The sequence below is a fragment of the Stylophora pistillata genome, chromosome 5 (genome assembly GCF_964205215.1).
Source record: "Stylophora pistillata chromosome 5, jaStyPist1.2, whole genome shotgun sequence".
NCBI lineage: Eukaryota > Metazoa > Cnidaria > Anthozoa > Scleractinia > Pocilloporidae > Stylophora > Stylophora pistillata.
The window spans coordinates 11,037,565-11,060,465 of NC_142523.1; the positions used below are offsets into that span (position 1 = coordinate 11,037,565).

Sequence of the window (22,901 nt, forward strand, 5' to 3'; positions counted from 1 at the left end):
CTTGTACTCGTCTATTGGCGTTATTCGTTCTCGACAAATTGTAGTTGTGTAATAAAGGGATGATGTTGTATGGAGAAAATAGATGTTAGTCACTCTTGGGGATAAAGGGTTTTATGAATTTTGAAGTGAAACTAAAACTGTTCTGTAACGTGTCTTACCAAAGCCAGTCCCTGATACAACCAAAACAGAAAGTGTGGGAGTTATCAGGCAAAGTGTGTGCCAATACCCTCAGTACACGACAGATGCAGCAAAGTAACTCCTCATTTAAATCTTTCAGGCAATTCTTTGATCTGCTGTCATCTACCAGTTAAAAGGAAAATTTGACATGAGCTCTGGTAATACCATGAGCAATTCTCCCTGTGTTCTGTTAAAGGAATACTTGGCAATTTTGATGGAGAATATAGCATTCTATATCAGAACTGAGGAGAGAATTTAACATGACATTCCCTAGCTAAACAACTACTCATGTCATAACCATTTTTTCCTGGGTTCCATTTGAGATATACCTTGGTATCAATTTTAATGGAGATTATAGCTTTCCGATAGTATCAAAACTAAGGGAAGAAAGACTGAGTACTGAAGAATTGTTGGAGAAGCCTGATGAAATGCTGGGGGATAACCTTGCAATGGACTAGCATCTTATCCAAGGGGGAAATAGTGATACTCCTAGTTGCTTCATGCTAAGAAAACCAGCCTGAAGATAATCTCCTACTGGGTGGGACACTGGGCTCTAGTGCAGACTTGATCTACCTTCTTTTACCAGAAATGACACTAAGGGCTTTTTTCCACATATTCCTTCCATTTACAGAATGCCTGCTGAGGAGAGAACTTTGCATCATACATCATGAAGTTGTGTTTAAATCACCTCTTGGTGTTAAATGTACCGTATGAAAGACAGACTGCATTTGGCCTCGTTTCTAAAGGCTTTAATCTACAACAACCTCATGCACAGGCACTGAACAGGTATCGGAATCCCGGATTAACAGTAACAATAATAATGTAAATTATGGCTACCGGTAAAGTTACTTAAATAAAGTTTCCAATGTTTGATTGTCACTACATGTACTTCAATTCATTTTATCTTCTTCCTGTGGATCAACCTTTTGATCACCTTCGGCAAAACCTGAAAAATATATCAATGTTTAAGATAGTGGCCAAAAACACTGTGCAGTACAAATAGATGCTAAGATACCTTAAAGGATAAACAATTTTAATTAATAAATGTACAATTTATCTCTTTGAAAGGAGAAGAATGCTCCTCAAACCATATATCTCTACCATAAAGGTTTGAAATGTGCTTCTAAGAAAAAAAAACAGCTGTTTCCCTCACTGTTAAAATTGAATGCCAAAAGATGACAAAAATAGTATCGAGACTTAACTAAACAACCCTTAACTGTCATGAATAATATTTAAGGCAGCAGCATCTATGATAGCATTCAAAGAAAATTGGGAGTAAATTTTCAGAAGGCTATGTTAGTCTTCCCATTTCAATATGGCAAAAGGTAGCATCATAATTTCATTCATGTCTTTCTAATGATCGATATAATATCAAATACTTTTCTGGAGCATAAAACTGAACTTCCTCCTCTTGATTAAATTGTAAATTATTAAATAACTGCTACAAATAAAAAATTATGGTTTCTCTATGTATATCACTATTTTGTTTTTAAAAATGATGCCTTTTATTTAATATAAGAAGTCAAGAATTGACCTGCTTGCCTTCCATGCTGCCTTTGGCTTCTTTTCACAAGGGGAACTGAAAATTATCAAAACACAATTCAATACTTTACATGTTTTGCATCTGTGTTTACATAACAACTATATGTATATGAGAACGATCCTTCGCAGTAAAGCACTATTTGAGCAATAGTGGAAATCAGACCTGAAAAAAATTTCAGGCCTGTACGGGATTCGAACCACTGACCTCTGCGATACTAGTGCAGCGCTCTACCAATTGAGCTAACAAGCCAACTGACCCGTACAGGCCTGAAATTTTTTTTTTTCAGGTCTGATTTCCACTATTGCTCAAATAGTGCTTTACTGCGAAGGATCGTTCTCATATACGTCTCATAACCGCAGTTCACACATATGTTTCATATGTTTGTTGTTGTTTGATAACAACTATAAGTAATGCTGTTTTACTTTTTTTCTAATTTTTATCCAATTATGTGATTCAAGGAAATTCTATTTCATGATTCACAAATTCTGCCTTTAGTTGCACCTGAAAACTGATACAGTCGAACCTTGATTATCCGGACCTCCATTATCCGGACTTTTTTCTCTGGTCCCAATGTTTTTATGAATATTAACTAATTGTGATTGTGAAAACTCAAAGTAGCAAAGAGTCCAATGATCCTTACAAAAGACTGTTGAAACAGCGAACCGTCCTATGCGCTTTTCAAAATTCGGACAACAATGAGTCAAATTCACAGCCCGAATTCAGAGAGGATAATATCACTAAGAAATGTTGGAACATGTACAGCAACTTGACAATGAGGAAATGCCTAATGCTTGCCATGTGGAAGAGTGGCTTAATCTGGAAAACGAGCTCCTGAATTCACTGCAAATGTCTGATGAAGAGACTTTAGCCACCATTGTCAGAGATTAGACAGAAAGCGGAAGTGTATGTAGCGATTAGGAAGATAAGGGCAAGGACGAGAAACTAGTATCGACTAAGAGGCAGTGCAATGTTTCAAAACATATTTGTTGTGGATGGAATAACAGAGCGATATTGACCCTGTGCAGTTAATGCAGCTAAGACGAACAATGGACTTTGCAATGTGATCAAGCTACTAGTCTTTGAAGCAAACAAACATGCTTGAACATTTTAGACCTTTGTAAATGCCTGAACTGAATGTTTTTATTTGTAAATACATACAGGCTGTGTAGATTTCACTATTAAAATGATGTTTTCTTCACCCTGTGTACTTTTGTTTACTTTTCTATGTCATAAATATTCATATTTTCGATTATCCAGACTCTCGATCATCCAGACAATTTACCGAGGCCCCAACGAGTCTGGATAATCGAGTTTTGACTGTAAGGCTACAGTTTTTGTGTACAATTTAATGCAGAATTCTACAGATAAGGGAATGCTCAACTGATTTAGAAATTTATTTTGCCTGTCACGCTTAACATAAAGGAGAATGCACAGTATTGCCACTTTCCCAGGAGGAGATGCCAGTCCACTGCAGTTCAGTCCCCTTCCCCTCCCCCCTCAGTATTTCATCAAGTTCCCCTGACAGCTTTGTCTGTTACCCAATTACATTCTTGAGTGGGGAGAGGAACTGTGAGAGCACACTGAGTCATGTCTTTGAACACAACACAATTGCCTCTTTGTGGGCAACTTGTAAAAAGGTACCCTTCTACTACAGTATATGAATTCTTTTTCCCCTCAGTTTCATAAGGCTTCTTCAAAGAATTAATCATTCTAACATACTTCTAGGATCTAAAACCACACAGCCCACCCACAAAGTTTTTACCTCTCTGCATGCCTAGAAGGCCGCACTCATTCCGCTAGGTCCAGTAGCCCTACTAACACCTTTTAACGGTACCCCTACCTCTCTGTCATGTACCCATACCTCAGTACTTCACTTGCTGAAACAAGCTTTTTCCGTTTGCTTCGCCTTCGCGCACTCCCATCACTTGTTCCTTATCCAAAGGAGCCCACTTCTTCAGAATCATAATTTTTAGTGGCAGAGCTCTAAAAGCATAAACAAGCTCCGAATCGTAAGCTGACAAACTCTCTCCTTCTTTAGTTTCAACGCTTGTGCCTCCAAAGACACCTACATCACCGTCGCGTAGGACAGCAGAGCTACACTTTGTTAAGCCTGCAGAGTGGGGGTGATCTGGGCGAGCGAGTACTCAGTATTTTCTAAGAGAGAAATGGCCGCCATCTTTGATTTTATTGGCAGCGGAAGGCTGGGGAGAGAAAGGAACTTGTACCAAGGGGGTGAGTGACGGTGAAAAGAAAAAGGAGAGGGGCCGGGGCTGGGGAGTGAGCATCTTGACCTATCCCCCGCCCCCTACTCTGACTCCAAATCAAACATGGCGTCGTATAAACGGTCACGAGCTTATAATCTTACCTCGCTCTAAAAGACGACAGTAGTGCGGGCTACGCTTTGTTTTGCTCACCAGCAGCCCGTTCAATTTTCTTCACAATCAATTCTGAAACTTCTTTCGTTAAAATGAATTTCAGCGTGAACACAACTGATCATTAAAGGACATATATGGCACTGTCCAAAACAACATCTGAGTGTTCTTGCTGCGTCCGAGATGACTGACAGTCGGTTTTGGTAAAATGCTTTCCGGTTGTAGAGAAGGATCATGGGATTTCCTCTCGACCTTCTTTTCTCTCGTCTGATTTCATTATGCAAAAGCCTCTAAAACCAGTTCAAGATTCTCGTGCGTTATTGGACAACTCACCAAGCGGTCATTTTGATAAACAGACAACTGCGACACAAAATTCTGAATTAATTAGGGCAAGATAGGGCAAGCTCGGGTAAAACTTCGCGACGGTAAAATCAGGAATGAGCAATAGAAAATGGGGAATTAGGAATGGAAGCGAAAAAGATGTAATGTTTTCTTGCGGACCTCTCTCGCGTTCACATTGCTTGCCGACTTGAAACACGCGATCCGCGCCGATCGACAGACGTAGTTTGCATGTTTCGGAATCTAGTCTGCTCGGACAGGGTATGTTTCAATTAAGACATTTCGCTCCCTGCCGTTGTTCGACGTAAAAAATCTTAGATAAGACCTTTCCACATGGAAGGCAGGTTTGTTACAATACGCCGGTAACCAGTATATATCACCCACTCTGAAAAAAAGGTGCGGGCTATTCCGAATGCTTTTCGCTCAATTCTCATCGGATGGAAATAAAACTTTTTTACGCCATCCCCTTTGTATCACAGTACGGTTACTCAAAATCTTTCTGAGATCTCCGAGAAATCAGTACCCGGCCGCGCGTAAATGTGGATTTTACCTTCGAGGTCGGTAGAAGTTGTTTATCAGTTAATCTACTTGCAGTCCTGACTTTGCCTTAGTAACTTTATATGATATGTACACACAGATATAAAACACTGTTTTCTCTAAGAGCTCAATTAGACTAACTGGCCGCCCTAGAACCGAAGGCAAATGCGCAGTGATCGCAACTACCAATCAAACAGAAGTTTTAATTATCCCTTTACGCCCTCACATATCAGTATGCACATTCTCCATACTGATCTCTTTACAGTTCCTAGGGTGCTGACAGGGAGAATTTGTACGATAATCAAGAGCCTTTCTAGTTAGTGATCATTTCCTTTATTCTCATGACCTGCACATTTGATTCAAGAGAGACAATGTGAGGAGAAATTAAAAGACGGTCACTCTTAGAGGCTAAAGGGTTATGGTGTCGGAAAACCTCAACCGTGTAAACGCAGGTGCCAGTAAGAACAAAGGTTAACATCATCATTAGCCAATGAGAACTCAAATTAAAAACGCGAAACCTGTTTGAAGCGCGGGAAGACGAGATTGGATTGGTTTTAGTTTTATGGATTTGATTGGTTGAGATGGTGACGCGAGTTTTCTGGACCAATCAGAGAACGAAGTAAAGCAAACCAGAACAATGCTGGATCACTTTCGATACTTATTTGGAAACTCATTTCCAAATGAGTTACTCATTTGGAAATATACTCATCTGGATACTCATTTGGAAACTGCTCTAAAACAAGAAAATACCATGAGAACCAAAGAGAACTCAGGACAGTGGTTGTGACCGGCGGCGCAACATTTCTAATTATTCTGAGTCAGCATAACTGATTCAAGCGCTAGATATGAGATTTATCAATCCCCTCACCGTGATCGCTTAGCAGTTCCTCATCGACTTATAATAGATTGGATCGTAAAGGTTGTCTTGATTTCTTGATTTTTTCGAAAGGTTTTTGAGTTTCGGTGATTTAGTTATTTTGAACTCACGAAATTTTTGTGTCATGCATGATCATTCTGCCGATATCCGTGGCTCCGTACCCTGAGTCCTGCGTTAGACATGACCGAACGTTGGAAGTGAGATTTATAAATCACTTTGGAATCGCCGAGAACTTTTTCATTGACAATAATAGTTTGGATTGTGTAGGGTCTTCCAATTTGCTAAATCTTCAGAAAAATATCCGATTGCCGGTTACTCAGTCGTGTGAGAACCCTGACTGGCTGCCGATTATATGACCCACGTGTACTAAACTTTTGCATTTTTCGACAAAGTGTGGCTTCCTTCTAACATTATTAAGTCAAAAATTCGCCAAAATTTTATTGTTATAATACATTTGCTTCCCATATGTGCCGGTCATGTATATAATGCGATCTTGAAAGATCGTGGGCTCACAAGTTTGTTTTTCCAGCCTTTGGTTGTTTATCATAATCTCAGTTACAGAATCCATTTCGATTGTCACCGATTTCTATATTACTTCAGTCCTTTGAGTGCAAGTTTATCCATGAATATGAAAATTTCGGCGAGAGAAGAAGTTTCGTCCAGGGGCCATTGCAGAAACGTGAGAGGACCTGAGTATGTTGATATGGCACTGTCTTACAATGACCTTGGTCTTATCCATCAGCAGCTGGATGACCTTAAGAAGGCAGAAGACTGTCACAGAGAGGGCGATGCATATTCGTCCTAAAATGTTAGGTCCGAAACATGTCAAGGTGGCAGATACTTACAGATACTTACAGATGGCAGATACCTGGTCGCTGTGCACATTTTTAAGAGTCAGTTTCAGGAAGCAAATGAGTGATTTAATCTTGCATTGGCGATTTATGTGAAGAAGTTTGGCCCTGAAGCTAGATAAAGAAGTAAAATACGTTTAGACTGCACTTGCTCTGCTACAGCAGGAAAGAGAAAGAACACATAGTCCTGGACCTCTTCATTAAAAGAAAAAAAGCTTTGTAATTTTAACTCGGACAACATTCTGAAAGTTCAAACCGTAGTCGGGAAGACGTAAAACCAACGAATTTTCAGAGAAGTCCGGCTCAGCTACATCAAGGGGAAATGTAGAGCGTTCTAGAGCTGTTTGTGAAACGAAGGTTAGATTTTCGGGTTCTTGATGAGACTTGCAATTGCAGCTGTTTGTTTTGAATAAAACGCATTATGAGAACGTTGAACTGAACATTAATAGTACATCAAGTTCAATGGTCATAAATTCGTAGTTTTTCAGCACGTTAGGCTCATTACTCGTAGATCCAGAGACAAACACTATCTTTTCGCAGCCTCCGCTCATTTCATTCAAACGCGACAAAAACATAGGCAATTTTTTGGTCAGAAGTTCTTTTCAGACTAATGACCAACCAGGCACTTTTAAATGCGCTCGTGCACGATGCAAAACGTGTCCTTTTATTCACAACACTGATAAAATATCGGGACCTAAACGATCCATTAAGATCACCGATCACTTCACGTGCACCTCCGCCAATGTAATCTATTGTATAACTTGCACTTATTGCAAAAAGATATACATCGGCGAAACAGGCAGAAGACTAGGTGACCGATTTCGAGAACACCTTCGAGACGTGGAAAGGAATGACAAGGACACATCGAAACCAGTCGCTTGACATTTTAATTTACCTAATCATTCTAAGCAACACATGGCAATCTGCGGTCTTCCCTTACACTTAGGTAGCACGGAAAGCCGTAAAAATCTTGAACAAAAGCTCATCTTTCAAACCGGCAGTCTAAATCCCACAGGGATCAACGAACGCTTTTCATTCCACTAATTTATTCCTGTTTTTCTCGTTGCCTTGTTCCCACCAATAACGTAGCTCCATTTTCTGCCTTTAAAGGCACACACAACCCACAATTCCTCTATTCGCTCCGACGAAGGGCTAACGCTTGAAACGTCAGCTTTTGTAATCGTTACGGTGGCCAATTTACCATTTAAACTTTGTTGATATATCCAAATTATTTCATTACTCGTAGATCAGCGGAGAACAAATCGGAATGAGAGTTCAAAGAAAGATACCAAGGCTTGACTTGACAGCATACCTACGCAGATTCAGTCAAGCAACACCTAATTGTGGTGCATTGTAATGCAGAAAATTTGAAAGAAAAACCAAAACAATTATTGTGGAAGCCACACTTTTAGCAATTGATATTACACGGTCAAAAGCCAATCAGAATTTGGTCAGCTACGTTTGGCACGTGCGGCAACCGATCTGTAAAAGGAAGATCGGCTAGAGCTGAATCCATATTCAAATCTCAGGAACTTTTGCAGGCTCTCTTGAAACCATTGCAACACTTGACTAAACATGGCAGAGTATTTAAAAATTTAAACGCGGTGCGGTTTTTCCCCAAGATTACAACAGTAGTAGAGAAATTAAGCTTCAAACCTTCGCCTCAGATGTCTCTCAAAAGGGGCACGAAATATCTTTTGAACACCATAGTTTCATCCTTACTGAAATTAACCGTTTTATTTCGATGGTCAAAATGCATTTTTAGTAAGTTCAGCTCCGTTGATATCGGCTGGGTGGTCCTTAGTGATAGTTCATTTTTATATTTTTGCCCTAAAAAGTAGTCTTAATGTATCAAGGATATGACGGCTTTCAATTTTCGTAAAAATTACGCTATACCATGTAAGAGCGAATGTTACCAACGGTCAAACATTTGGTGGCAACAGCCAAAAAATCGATTCGGCTCATATTCTCAAGTTAGGTAGGCCTTATGGTGAAACAAAGCACTGCATACTTCGTTTGGCCGAATATCGATTTATTTTCGAGAAAATCGATAATTACTGAATTCGACCAAATGCCACTTTTGAAGCTCAAACATTTCAGACAAATCTCGAAGCGTCGCGCCACGAGTTGAAAACACTTGGACCGATAAAAACTACCAAATCTTGAAAAACAACATCAATACATATGTTCACAGCAATTTGAGCAATTCTTGATCGTTTATTTACACAATCTAATTGAATTTAACCGACCTTCTTCTAGCAAGATTAAAAATAGGTCAAAAGTAACGTACCCGTTATTTAACTATGTGCTATACAAAATAATCGACTGAAAATCTGGCTTTTGGAAGGCTAAGTGTGGTTCTTTTCGATCTCCTAAGGATTTTTTAGGGAAATGATTCAGTGCGATTTAATCAAATTTGAAAGTTGGATAAAATGAGCTGATTTGGCGATGCCGCCAGTTGTTCGAAAATGTTCACATTCACACACAAACTCAATTGTTTCGCATTTTACATCTAATCTGCAGCTTATTTAACATAATATCATCTTACCATCCATATTGCTGTATCACAAAAGGGGATTGCAGTCCTAAAATTGATGCATTGCTCCCTCAATAGCAATAGAACTTGGTAGGATAGTCAACATATCCTAATAATGATTGTTTACAAAGCGTATCTCGGGGTTTCTCTATTCCCATTTCGTTCAAATACTTCGCGTAAGAGATCTTTGTTTAAATATAAGTCTACAACCGAACCGTGAACCAAATGTAAGCGGAATGATGCTAGTTCAGAAACATGTTTCTCGCGTGCAGAATAACGCTAATTAATTCAAAATGAGGTCACTGAAATAAAACGCAAAAATAAAACATTGGACTACGGAGCACGTGGCTACAGGAACTAAGGTCGTGTGTTACATACACGAAACAGGAGCAAACAATTATCTAACTCCGATCATAATTTAATGTATCATAATTGAATGTTTCATGGCACTTCGGGGGATATGAAGCTCATTTTAGGACAAAAAATAGCGAAAGATCTGCAAAGGGCATAGCCCACCATACATCACTGCAGATGTGCAACAAAGAAAAGTGTAGTGTTTGAATATTTGTTTATTTAAAGGAAGTTTTATAAGGGTCAAACCTGGAAAACCACAAATTTCGCTGAAATGTTTGTAAAAGCCAACGTTCAACAGCTTTATATTTATACTACTTCTTCTCCAGAGACTACTGTGCCTCGTTAAGTTACTCGTGCCGGTGGTAAGACTACGACCCGGGTAGCATATTCACATTTTTCACATCCACCTTTTCCCAGCAGCGGTCTCAAAAAAGCTGGCATCTGGAAACAAAACCATTTCTGCGTATCTCGGAACTCAAGAAACGCTTCGAGTAATCATTGCACCAGCTCAGACACAGCAGACTCGAGTGCGAGTCGGTATACCTACATCAAATACTTGCATTTTGGAAACAGTGGCTTTGAAAAATCAATTCATCCAGTCAGTTATTTAGTATTCTTGCCCAAGAAGGTAGCCAAGTAGTGATCTATACCCTTCAAATATGGTCGGACCCAAAACCATCAATGCATTATATGGTGAAATATTATAGAGCGTGGCTGATGCGTAATGAAAAATTTAACGTAAGCCTCAGTTGTCTGGTCAGACCAGAATGTTCACGCCCATCGGGAAAAGAATGACATCTAGGTTTAACCAGAAAAAAGAAAGTAAACAAACCCATGTTCTGCCTATCTCCTTAAATCTTTCCTTCCAAGATAATAAATTTAAGAAGTGAATGACTACTTCTTATAGAAGTCAAAAGCCAATCAATGCATCATATGGCGATATATTATTGAGCGTGGTTCGATATATCAGAAGGAACTCTGCGCCTCGAACTGGAGCCTCTAGTTCACCCCAAACCAAGCTTTGCACTAAGCGAGGGACAAATTGTCATGGAATGTATGTCAGCAGGAGGAGAGAATATGGCTGCTCGGCTAAGAACTAGGTCAACTTCGTCTTCTGGCCCGGAAAAACCGAGACTAGCGAAATTGCTCTCAATCTGCCTTGAACAGGCAAGAAGAGGTATAATTACTGTTTCTCGTTTTCTGGATTGTCTGTCGAAGTCACAGTGTACTCTTACTATAGTTTTTAACGAGCAACAGATATCCTTATGAGGAGAGCGACATGTAATGCTGTTGCAGAGTTCACATCTTTTCTCTGCAATTCATTTTATTAGTAAACGAAAATGCCAGTTTCAAAGTAATTTATGTAATTAATCAAACAATCCATAGAGATTAAAATAGTAAGGAACAGGAAACAAATACGATTCAATTTTTCAGCGTCTTAAAAAATACTTGTAAATTATTTAAAATCCTTACCTCTACTCGAGGCAACTGTCATCTCGACCGGTTCCTTCTTACACAAAGTAAGCACCAAATGTTTCTATAGATAATCAGTGTGGTTTCAGCGATTAACGATAAAAACACCCCTCTGAGTTTCATTTGGTAGGTTTGACTGTAACTCATTTTGAATATTACATACCGTCAACAGAAGAAAATTTAGTAAGAGTGCAGGGAAGTTGAAAACTTATCAGCAGTAAAATACAGTAGTATTCTAGCAAGCAGAGGTCTTAATCACCGAACTAGGTTTATCTTTCGTCTTTTAATTTTTGTCCCAAAATGAGCTTTATCAACCTAAACAATAATTTACAAAATAAAAATATGAACTCAATAAGGATCAGAGTTAAATAATTGTTTGCTCCTGTTTCCTTTATGTAACACTCAACCTTAGTTCCTATAGCCACGTGCTTCACAGTCCAAAGTTGTATTTTTGCGGAGTTGTCGATTTCTGTGGACCATAATTTTGAATTGATTAGCGTTATTCCGCACATGAGAAACATATTTCTAAACAAGCAACATTTCACCAACATTTGGTTCGCGGTTTAGTTAAAAACTTATATTTAAACAAATATCTCTTACGTGAAGTAATTACAGCCTCCTTTTCAACGAAATGGAAAGAGAGAAACCTTGACATACGCTTTGTAAACAATCATTATCAGGAGGTGTTCACTCTCCTGCCAAGTTATATCGGAGCTTGGGTTTTGGTCGAGGGTCGAGGGTAAAATGTCGAGGGTCGAGGGTAGAATGCCGAGGGTCCGAGAAAAATGTCGAGGGTCCATAAAAAAACTAAAAATTGTAAATTTTAAAGAAATTAAATGTCGTGAAGTGTCGGAGGAAACTCAGAAATTACATATGGATAAATTCCAGACATGTGACCTATTATTAATGTATACTTTCACGCTTCATTTACACAGCTTCCACAAATGCACCCGCAACCGCAAATAAATAGATGCTGGCTGATCGAGGTCAAGGTTCACTTTGTGGAAAGCATGACTAAGCAATTCGTCCATCGAAATATGGTTTTCTCTTAAGCGCCTAAATCTCGCAGTTTCTGGATTTCCATCCACCGTGAAGTCATAAGCGAAAAAACTCGAACTGAGGAACAGCAAATAAAAAATCGGTCTTCGTTGCGGTCGTCTCCTCGCGCCTGCATAAAAGCAATCAATAATTGCAGCTGTATGTCAATCTAAGAAATATTTAATATACATATATACATACACAACGATTTAAACGCATGTTCAGTATTGGGATCAATAAATTAATCACGACTCACATTCAAACGATTACTTTTCAGGTATTCAAACACTTTGTTCTTGGCAGCCTCGCAGCAAGAACCCAACTGACGAGTAGCTGCATGCTAAAAACAGTCTCCATCCCTGGGAGGATCGTAGCACACTTCAAATCCAGCTTCTTGAGTTCTGAACCTCAGTTGTTTATTCATTTTTATCTATATAGACCAAAAGACAAAGATTGTAAAGAAAATGTAGAAAATGTAGAAAATGTAAAGTGAAGAAATAATCTTACAAAGGTCGTTTTGTGTCTTAAACCTGAATAGAACAAGTCGAACGAAATTTTGAAATAAATGTAAATTGCAAGCCATGCTGCCGACAGATCGTGCACTGACCAAATTCAAAGATCGAAGACACAGGTAGCGAATAATGCCCTAAAACTAATGGCAAGTGCAAGTTACAACAATTACAAACAAACCTGGAAATAAGGAGCAAAGTCAATCCACCAAAATTGATAAAAAAAAAAGCACAAGTGGCAAGAGCACGTGTTCTCTCGTCGACACTGATATCAAACCAGAAACGGAGGAAGACTATGGAACGCCAAGCGTGACAAAAATGTTGAAAACTAAAATATCGGTTGTATCACTAAATATATATTGTACTGTGTGATAAATGGGTTGAATATTGCTTATATATAGCTTACGTCGCGACAAATACAGGTTGTAAATTTCAACATATATATGTCACTTGAAAGTACAGCCTCTTATATCTAGGTTAAAAATATCGATTTTCTGGGCTTTTCCGAAAATCTTCGGAACGAGACCGACGCGCGCGTCACGAGCCTATTTCGCGTTGTAAAGGCGACGCCATAATGGACGCTGCCTACATTGGCGATTTTTTCGACAGAATTTCTGGCATTATCTCAAGGCCCGTCGACATCTTCACGACACTCAGCAAGAAGTAATCGAATGTATTCACAGGAGACTAGGGGACAGTCTTTTTTTAGTGAACATCTCGCAAGTCGGGCAAGTCTCAAAGTTCTTGCCACTGACCTCCAACTGTAGTGCCTATCTTGGAGCGCATCATGCTGACGACCAGTGATAACAAACCTGGGTCTTGACAAGCTCTTGCCAATCAAAGTGGTGTAAAAACAAGAACCTTCTACGGAGTTCCAAGATCAATATGCTAAATCTTCTTACTCACTAGCATTCATTTCTTGGAAGGTTAGTTCTGAGAGTTTTAAATCAGATTGAAATTCCCGAGTCATAGCTAGAAATGCGAGACATTGGCTATTGCGCAATCAAATTCGAGCCATCTGGCAGACGGATCAGGATGTAAACATTTATAAGCGTTTGTATGGAACATGCAACTGAAAAGCGAATATCTCTTGAAGACGTACAGAAAGTAAAATTGTGCAACTGCAGCTTGGTAGGCTATTATACCACGAGGAAAAACATGTATAGATCATAATAAAGTAAATGAATTTCATGTATACTTGCGAACGTTTAAGATCTACCATTCGCCCCGCAAAATTTCTAAGGATTTGTGTGACAGTTAACGAAATAAAGCGAAATCATAGTCAATAAACTACGAATGCCGACGCTGGAGACACGATGGCAAAAATGTGCAAGTGGATATCGTAAATACATAAGACAAATTAACTTACTTGCACTCGTATAGTCCTCGTAGACTAATTTTCATGTATACTTGCTCTGGTTGAAAACTGCACATAAACCCGATCGACAAATTTCCCTGCTGATCCCTCGATAAAATCCCTAAATATTGCTGAGTTCAAAATGCGATATCTCCGCCAAATGTGCTCCAAATTTGTTTCAAAATCCATCGTTGGAAAGCTCATCTATCCCTTGTTTTGTTGGTATAACAATCATTGTGGACAGCGGCCTTTGTAGGGGCATGTGCATTGATTTTTTACCGGAGTTTTGCAGCTGTTTCAGGCTTTGAACATGAGCCCGCTAAAAACCCAAAACAAAGGAGACCGGCCAGCGGCCGGTGCCATTCCCGCGGAATGGCACCGAAAAATCTGCGAAAAATATATATCTGCGAAAAATATATATGCAAAACCTACAATGTCTGACAATCTGTCGTGGAAAGAAGAACTGCAAACAAAACTTCAAAATTCAAAAGAGTCATCACCTATACACTATATATTCGAACAACGGGCGGCTGGTTCATTTTTGTTATTAAAAATATCCCACAAGTTATTGCTCAAGTGGCGCGACCTGAAGAATGCATTTGCAGACGCATCGTTCATCGATCTTCTCCATCTGAGCACTGTACACTTACCTTTTTCCATTAAACCTGAAGCAGAAAGAGTGGAAAATTGCCTAAGAGCCGTAGCTACGAAAGTATATGGCAAGGGGAAGGGGCTACGCGGAACCACAAGGGCCAATTTTCTTGAGAAGGAAAGGTCAATTAAGGTGTACCACCATGAGCTTGAGCATGGCAACAGTGTGATAAAAAATAGAGCAGCAAAATGCGAGGAAGAGAAAGAGCATCTGGAAGCGGAAATTCAAGGGCTTGAAAAACGATGCGAGGAACTCTTAGAAGAACTTCAGAGTGCTGAGGTTAGAATGCAGGACCTAGAGAATGAATCAGAGAAGGCAGTTGAAGAGAACAAACAGCTATCAGAATACCTCGATTTCCTCGAGGACGTTATGATATGCACTAACTGCAGTGGAAACTTAAAAAACCATGGCCGACCTATACACGAGGTTGGTAAACGCCAAGGGAACCGAAAGATAAAAGAAGTGAAAACCAGGGCTTCGATGGCCCTGTGGTTCTTGGAGTCATTTGGCTTAACACTGGAATCTGTCAAAGTCAAAGATAAGGATGGGAAAGCCACTGAACTTGGCTACGGAAAAGACAACGGAACATCATTTCATGATCTATCACAGGAAGGTCAAGACAACGTGCGCTCCCTTCTTTACATCATGGACAAGTTTTGTGTTGGGGATGCAGCTTACCATGAAGTATCAATGATTGTAGATGATGCCCCAAGAAGCTATTTGATCAAACAATGCAGAAGTGACTTGAACAAGATTTTCCACATATCAAAGACACCAGGAAAAAATGCAGGAGCCCAAATGAGCTTCAAAGAAGAGCTTCGAGTGCAAATTAAAAAGAAGGTATATATAGTTTAAATAAATAATCTTGCAAAAGCAATTCTTAAAAAAGGAGCCTATCCAATTGTTATCCCCACCACTCTCTGTATGTCCTGCTATAGCTTCAGCAGCTCTGCTATAACACCTAAGCATGGTACCTAGACTTAGGTTTGTCAACAGTAAGATTGGTGGAACTTACCTTTGGTAACACTAGTTATGAATGTTGCATAGTGTCACATAACAAGTCTTTCTTCCCCCCCCCCCCCTCCCACACAAACTCTCATTTTGCTCCAAAAACATAATTATCTGCAAAATTGTAACTCTTGGCACATTCTCACATTGCCCACTTTTCTAGAGAGAAAATGGTGACCTTGGAAAACAACAAGTCAAGATATCTGGTGATGGTGCTAAAATGTCAAGGATAACAAATTTCATTGTTATCTCATTTGCCTTGCTATCTGATGGAGAGAAAGTATTGTCCTGCAAAGGTAGATGGATAGATACATTAGATAGATAGATACTTTATTAGGCACAGAATCCATAAAGCTAAGTCACTTATTTGCAATGAAGCTGTGCAAGGTAACTGTTGCTATGGAATTTTCAGTAAGCATAAATGTTTTTACAAATCATGTAAAACTATATGCATTTTAACAGGAAATCACACAGTTGGAATTGTTTCTGGAAGTGAGGATTATGATACTCTGAAAGCTTCCTGCAAAGATCTGTTTGCTTAAATTAATAAGCTGGTTAATGAAGGAGAAATTGAGGTGGATGGTCACAAGGTACCTTTGGACTTCTATTTGTCTGGTGATTACAAGGTAAGGGAAAACATAATTTATATAATTATGGAAATCTTGCCATACATTGAAATAAGCACCCCAAACACTCCAACAGGTTATATGGACTTAACAGTACATGTTGCACCCCTTTAACAAAATTTTTAAAATTGATGAGATTCAAGTGGCAAAGAAAACTAATCTAAATTGCTTATGCAACCAAGGAAATTACATGATGTCATGCCTGGGCTGCACACAGTATTGTATTCATTCAAGTATTAAAAGTGCATTCTTAAAATAAACACTGCTCCTGAATAAGCACTTACCACAACTGCAGATTTAATAAGCACTAAATGCAGTACATATTCAAGTGAATGCAGTACTGTAATTTACAAATTATCAAGTGTTAATCAGTTATGAATTATATTGCTTAGTTCCTTCTTCTAGTTCTTGGGATGAACAGTGCATGTGCTGACTATGCCTGCATATACTGCAAAATACACAAGGATGCCCGGTAAAAACAAAAACTTACAAACTGAACAAAAGTTTAAAATAACAAATTATGTTTATTTCAACAGCTGGGACACAACTAAGCCAGAAAACTATTACTGGATGGATGGGAATAGGAGAACGCTGGCTGAAAACAAAGATCTCGCCAATAAATCAAATAACAACTATGGATGCATTAGATCTGCTCTGCTAAAAATTCCAATTGAGAACGTAAGGGTGGACGAGCTTCACTTACTGCTTCGAGTTACAGGTACTTCATCCATATAGAATCAACATGTATGTTAAAGTTCCTGGGATGTAGTCTTTTTTAACCTTGTCCCCAGATTTTCCCTGGCTCACGAATAACAATCTGGGGATAAGAGTAAGTCCTTGCTGCACTCTAAGGAAACAGAAATTTTGGCTTAAATGTTTGAAAAATACTTTAAAAACTGAAAACGAAGAGGTGTTTTTCTGTCTGTTTACAGATAGATTGGAGAAGAACATTCTCAACAATGCAATTGAGAAAGACAAGAAAGACAGACCAGAGAAAATGTAACTGCTATTAGCTGAAAAACAAACAAAAAAAGCACCTTCCATATTTTGGTGATTGAATCACAGTGTTCTGGATCAAGGATCTGTGGGAACTTCACGGGAAGGCTTAGGAGCACTTTTTTCTTCTCATTCCCAACCATGCTTGTCCAATCGTACAAGCCACTTGATGTTCCATCAGCATTACGCTTCTCCCATACACTAAAGCTCACCCCACAACTGTTAATCACCTCTATGGTTTTTTGCATGCATTTGTGTTTTCTGGCCGATGGCACCTTGTTAAGGTTGACACAGTGGCATCATACTGAAGAACCTTAGCTTGTCTCTTATCTTCAAACACATGATAAATTGCATACATTTGTCCTTTCGATTATAGAGAATGATGTATGTTAATAAATTACAAACTAAAAACTTTGGCAATCCTTATATTTTTATAGGGCTTTGACAACCTATACCAAACATTATCAGCTTGGAAGCCAAGTCAAAATTGCATAGATTCCTTCTGTAAGGATGTAAGTTGAATTTTCCTCTCATTTTAACTCCTTTCAAGTAATTGCTAACATGGTTATGGATTTAATTAATAGTACAATTCCTAGGTTTGTACATAAACTAATTTGTTGTTACTTAATTCTAAACAGGCAACAGAGTGGATAAAATTGTATCTATCACTTGGTGGAGAGGTCATTGGATATGAAAATGCTTCTGTCACCCCATACTTTCATATATTGGCTTACCACCTACCCCGATTCATCAGAGACGAGACCCCTTTTAAATCATTCACAGGCCAAGGAGTTGAAAAAATTAATGATACTGTACGCTCCATATACCACAACAAATGCAACAAGCATGATGCATGCAAAGAGGCAATTCTAGCCCTGAAAAGAATTGAACATCTTCAAGATGTTGAAAGGCAACCACACCAGTATACCAAAAAAAAAGATGAGTACTGGGAAGCTGACATCTTTGAGCAAAGAAGAAAGAGACCACGACTGTGTGTTGCCTCAACACAAGATGATGAACCACCAATTACTGAAGATGATGTGGACACAATGACCATCCCTGAGCTAAAAACCAAACTCAAAGAAATGGGAATTGCTATGAAATGTAGGAGAGAAGACAAGCTAAGGGAAATTCTCAGGAAAGCTATTTCTGACAATACGAATGATTGATTTTTGATGATAGGGTTTTAAAGTTGAAGACAATACACTAATTCTAATTGAAGCTCTTGGAAATGTCCAATCTCTCATTGGAACTGGGCCAATTGGAGAGGCATTGATGATGAACAAAACAGTGGCTCTGCATTCTGTTATTAACTAGCTTCACAATTTTGTAATATTGCATGCTTTCTTGCAAAAGTGTATTATCACTTTTTCAACTGGTGCTTGTGGTGCCTGCTTCAGCATTCCATTATCTTTAGTGTATTGAACCGGAGTCCAGCTTAAAAGGGGTTTCATTTTCAAAGGGAAATCCACAGCTTTACCCTGTCCATGGAGATCAAGGTAATACCACCAGCTCTCAGGAAGGGTGGTGAAACAGAAGAAGTCTTCTTTATTGTAAAGTTTGTATCCAGGGTGTTCAGATACAACCCCTCTATCTCTCCATAGATACCTCTGCACATCAAAGTCAATTTGTACATCTACAGGGGCGGAAGACTTCCCTTTCAAACCTCTTAGCATGGCATGGTAGAAGTTTCTTACAGCCACCTCTAACCGGTAGCTATCCGGCTTGACAGGCTTTTCATAAGTTCTGAATTTTGAAATAAAATAAAACTACAAGCTTGTGGATGGTAAAACTGCATTTATTTCTGTATTACATCAACGGTTATACATGGTAAACTCAGTGAAAAAAGGGAAAGAAAAGACGAGAAGAAGGACATTGAGTAACTCAATCAGTTATATAAGGCAAACATTCACCGTAATAAGGGTGGTGCGAGGTGATCTTCTGGCTCCCAACTCCAGGCTTGCAGTGGCCAACCTTTCCATTTCACAAGATACTCCTCTTTCTGACAATGAAAGAACAAACATATCTCACGATCATCCCTAAAAAATAACAAAATCAAATAAATCGAAAAAACATTTCGTTTTGACATGTACTCACATGGCCAACTTTCCTCTTCTCAATGAGCCTATCCACTTCATAAAACTTCCCTTTACTTTTTCTGGCAGTGTCAAAGAAAACAACACACGATATTTCATTCAAATCCTTGTAATTTATGATCGAACGCTTTCTCTAAGAGCCTACGGCCGCCATTTTTTTCTGTAAGATTACCGCTGATGTGCGCGGGCTCTAAATGTCCCAGATTTCTGGATATGTCATTATGATGTCAGGAGAAAGAAGATTCTTAACACTCCGAGTATAAGATGAAATCATGACAAATTCGACTAAAACTACAGTAACAGCAGCAGTAAAAACTTCAGTTTCGGATATGTGCAAAACGTTATGCAGGATCAGAGGGAACAAATGTTAAAACACACCATCGATAAAAATGACAAAAAATTGAAATCAAACAACAAAAATTTGTACGTTTTTCTAGTCAATCTTTTGTCAGACGTTGCTAAAAGCCCCTTTATTAGCGCATCACTGTTTGCGAAATAATTTTTTATTTGCTGTTCCTCAGTTCGAGTTTTTTTGCTTATGACTTCACGGGGGATGGAAACCCAGAAAGCGCGAGATTTAGGCGCTTAAGAGAAAACCATATTTCGATAGACGAATTGCTTAGTCACGCTCTCCACAAAGTTAACCTTGACCTCGATCAGCCGGCATCTATTTATTTGCGGTTGCGGGTGCATTTGTGGAAGCTGGGTAAATGAAGCATGGAAGTATACAAAAACAATAAGTTACAACATGTCAGGAATTTATCCATATGTAATTTCTGAGTTTCCTCTGACACTTCACGACATCTCATTTTTTTTTTAAATTGACGATATTTAGTTTTTTATGGACCCTCAACATTTTTCTCGGAGCCTCAACATTTTACCCTCGACCCTCGACCCTCGACCCTCGACCCTCGACCCTCGCCCCTTGACCCTCGACCCTCGACCCTCGACCCTCGGCCAAAACCCGAACTCGTTATATCGCTATTATGGGAGCAATGCAACAATTTCAGGAATGCAATCCCCTTTTGTGGTACAGCAGTATGGACGGTAAGATGATATTATATTGAATAAGCTGTAGATTGGATGTAAAATGCGAAACAATCGAGTTTGAGTGTGAATGTGTACATTTTCGAATAACTGACGGCATCATCAAATCAGCGCATTTCCAACTTCACTGAATCATTTCCCCAAAAAAATCCTTTGGAGATCGAAAAGAATCACACTTCGCCTTCCAAAAGGCAGATTTTCAGTCGATTATTTGTCTAGCGCATAGTTAAATAACGGGTTACTTTTGACCTATTTTTAATCTTGTTAGAAGAGGGTCGGATAAATTCAATTACGTTGTGTAAATGAATGATTAAAAATTATGTATTGATGTTGTTTTTCAAGATTTGGTAGTTTTTATCGATCCAAGTGTTTTCAATCTGTGGCGCGACGCTCCGAGATTAGTCTGACATTTTGAGCTTCAAAAGTGGCATTTGGGCGAAATTCAGTTATCGATTTTCTCGAAATAAATCGATATTCAGTCAAACGCCGGGTATGCAGTTCTTTGTTTCACCATAAGGCCTAGAATAGAATAGAATGGAATGGCAATAGAACGGTTAGATGGACCGGGAAAAAAACTATTTCGTCCCGACATCGTACAAGCTAACCTGCGTTAGGCGAACAAAGTAATTTTTCCCGCCGTAACTTGATCCAAGTATTTTGAAGAAAAATGACAGCTCAATGGTTAAACAAACAAAATTGTTTGCCAAAATTTGGAAGCCTCAGCTTCTTTGAAGATTGGCGAAAATTTGGCAAGTTGTTATCACTATTGAGCAAGTTGTCAAACTGCTCTGTTTTAGATCTCTTATTCAGGAACCAGTCCCCTCCCCCCTCAGGGGATAAAGAATGACCGGTCCCTGAGTTCTTTCCTCTGAAATAGAACCTGCTCTGAGATTTTTGTCAAACTTTACCTTTTGGTTGTTTTTCATATAGGAAAGAAAATTTTGAGATAAAAAAGGGGGGATCCCGGGGTTCGTTTAGGAACTGAAGTACTCTTATAATTCCTATAATATCATAACAATTAAATTTACGAGCACTGGTTAAATTTGCGTTACCGAAAATTGTTCCTTTTCCTTCGCTGAGAATTGGAGTTGAAATTTATTTCAGGAGAAGAATGACATTGCTCAATTCCAGGAACTGAAGAGAAAAAAGATAATAGTTTACCAAGCCGCAATCTTTAATGTACGTGCGTGTGCTATTTATGTGTCAAATTATGCGCAGGAAGGATATTCCATGCAGTGCTATGGCATATGTCTTTCAGACGTTAGCATAAGGAAGAGCTGGAGTGGCGACATTCAAACAGTTTCTCTCGAAGGAAGAGAGACTACCGTATAGATACAAGGTAACTAAATGAATGGAAAAAAAATCAGTGGATTTTGTACCGTTAACGTCTGTGTTTGATCAACCCCTCTATGTCTTAAAGCTATCCTGGCTCATCTTTAGGTTTATAAAAGCCATACGGAAACATCGCGGAGATTACTACTCCTTGGAGAGGAGACGGATTTGAAACATACGCAAAAAACCAGCATTGCAATAACTTTCGAAGTTTTTTAATCCGAACGGAATATCCGATGATAGAATCCCATGGTTTTGTCCACTTCCCTCCTATCCCCCATAATCCCCTTGTGCCCTTTCACAAACCTTACACTAATACAAACCTTGTCGTAATGATAAAACTGCGGCTATCATTTTACCAATAGCACCTTTGAAAAGGTTTGATAATTTTTGTATTCCCATTCCGCAGTGGTGAAGTTGTTTTAGGAACATATGGTTCTGATTGAAGACTAACACTAAATAAATTGAAAAACGCAAAAAAAAAAAAAAAAAAAAATCCATATTTCAGTAAAAATGTGTATGTTAGGATAACTTTAGCGGAGACTTTCGCTTTTACTAAAGTAACAGAACACTTTGAAAACTACCTAGGCATGCATTCTACGGTTGCTTTTGCATTTCTTTTTGTTTTTTTATTAGCAGAGTCTGTTAAAGCCCTTTTAGAGAATAAGTTCCCAAATGTTTCCTTTTTTTGGTTAAGAGAGCTCATACCCATCAGTTTTTTTTTTCTAATATCTTTGCGAAATCTAAGGAGCTTCGATCAAAAATTGGTTAAGTTATTAGTGACATGTAAGGGAATGGTGTGACCTCTCTTAAGTTTGCCATGGCAACCATGTCTTTCAGGAAATTGGTCATTATTTATCACCTAGGGATTGGAGGATTTGGTTGTGTCACGAAAAATGTATCTGATGCTTCCTTAAGGCTTTGCAATACGTTTGCAGACCATCAAATATGTCTAACTATCAGATATAACTAAATGAAATCCAATTTTAAACTACGACAAAAACTGTTCAGGACTAAACTTGGTGATCTAAAATTCATTGGCAGGAATTAACTTAGTCTGGTAACTACAGAAACATTTCTTAAAAATCTTGTAACTAAGTTAAGTGTCTGGAAATTTGTAAGAATGTCGACCGTTTTTTCTTTCCGATGGCAAAATTAATTTCTACTCAAATTTTACGAAT

The 22,901-nt window shown here is 38.7% G+C and overlaps 1 protein-coding gene and 2 long non-coding RNA genes across 5 annotated transcripts; 1 reads left to right on the forward strand and 2 right to left on the reverse strand.

Moving 5' to 3' along the window:
- Positions 1–910: 910 nt before the first annotated feature.
- LOC148730247 (uncharacterized) lies at positions 911–3,921 on the reverse strand. Its single transcript, XR_016001586.1, has 3 exons — positions 3,582–3,921; positions 1,712–1,756; positions 911–1,123 (listed from the first exon to the last, which is right to left on the reverse strand). It is a non-coding gene; the product is annotated as an uncharacterized LOC148730247 (long non-coding RNA).
- Positions 3,922–14,363: 10,442 nt separating this feature from the next.
- Positions 14,364–19,037, forward strand: LOC148730248 (uncharacterized). Of its 3 annotated transcripts, XM_088761645.1 has the most exons (6): positions 14,364–15,455; positions 15,787–16,249; positions 16,642–16,721; positions 16,786–16,967; positions 17,182–17,757; positions 17,884–19,037. In XM_088761645.1, the coding sequence occupies exons 1-2, from the start codon at positions 14,397–14,399 to the stop codon at positions 15,946–15,948; spliced, it is 1,221 nt and encodes a 406-aa protein (XP_088617771.1). In that variant the 5' UTR covers positions 14,364–14,396; the 3' UTR covers positions 15,949–16,249; positions 16,642–16,721; positions 16,786–16,967; positions 17,182–17,757; positions 17,884–19,037. The 3 variants fall into 3 exon arrangements, with proteins under 3 accessions (XP_088617771.1, XP_088617770.1, XP_088617772.1); XM_088761644.1 differs by having other exon boundaries at positions 17,182–19,037; XM_088761646.1 differs by lacking the exon at positions 16,642–16,721 and having other exon boundaries at positions 17,182–19,037.
- Positions 19,023–19,551, reverse strand: LOC148730249 (uncharacterized). The gene is made up of 2 exons (XR_016001911.1): positions 19,343–19,551; positions 19,023–19,247 (listed from the first exon to the last, which is right to left on the reverse strand). It is a non-coding gene; the product is annotated as an uncharacterized LOC148730249 (long non-coding RNA).
- Positions 19,552–22,901: the final 3,350 nt, after the last annotated feature.

Coding starts and splice junctions, on each gene's coding strand:
- LOC148730248 (XM_088761644.1), top strand. CDS start 14,397: ATGTCTGACAATCTGTCGTGGAAAGAAGAACTGCAAACAAAACTTCAA. Junction 15,456..15,786: donor GAGTGCAAATTAAAAAGAAG/GTATATATAGTT, acceptor CCACTTTTCTAG/AGAGAAAATGGTGACCTTGG.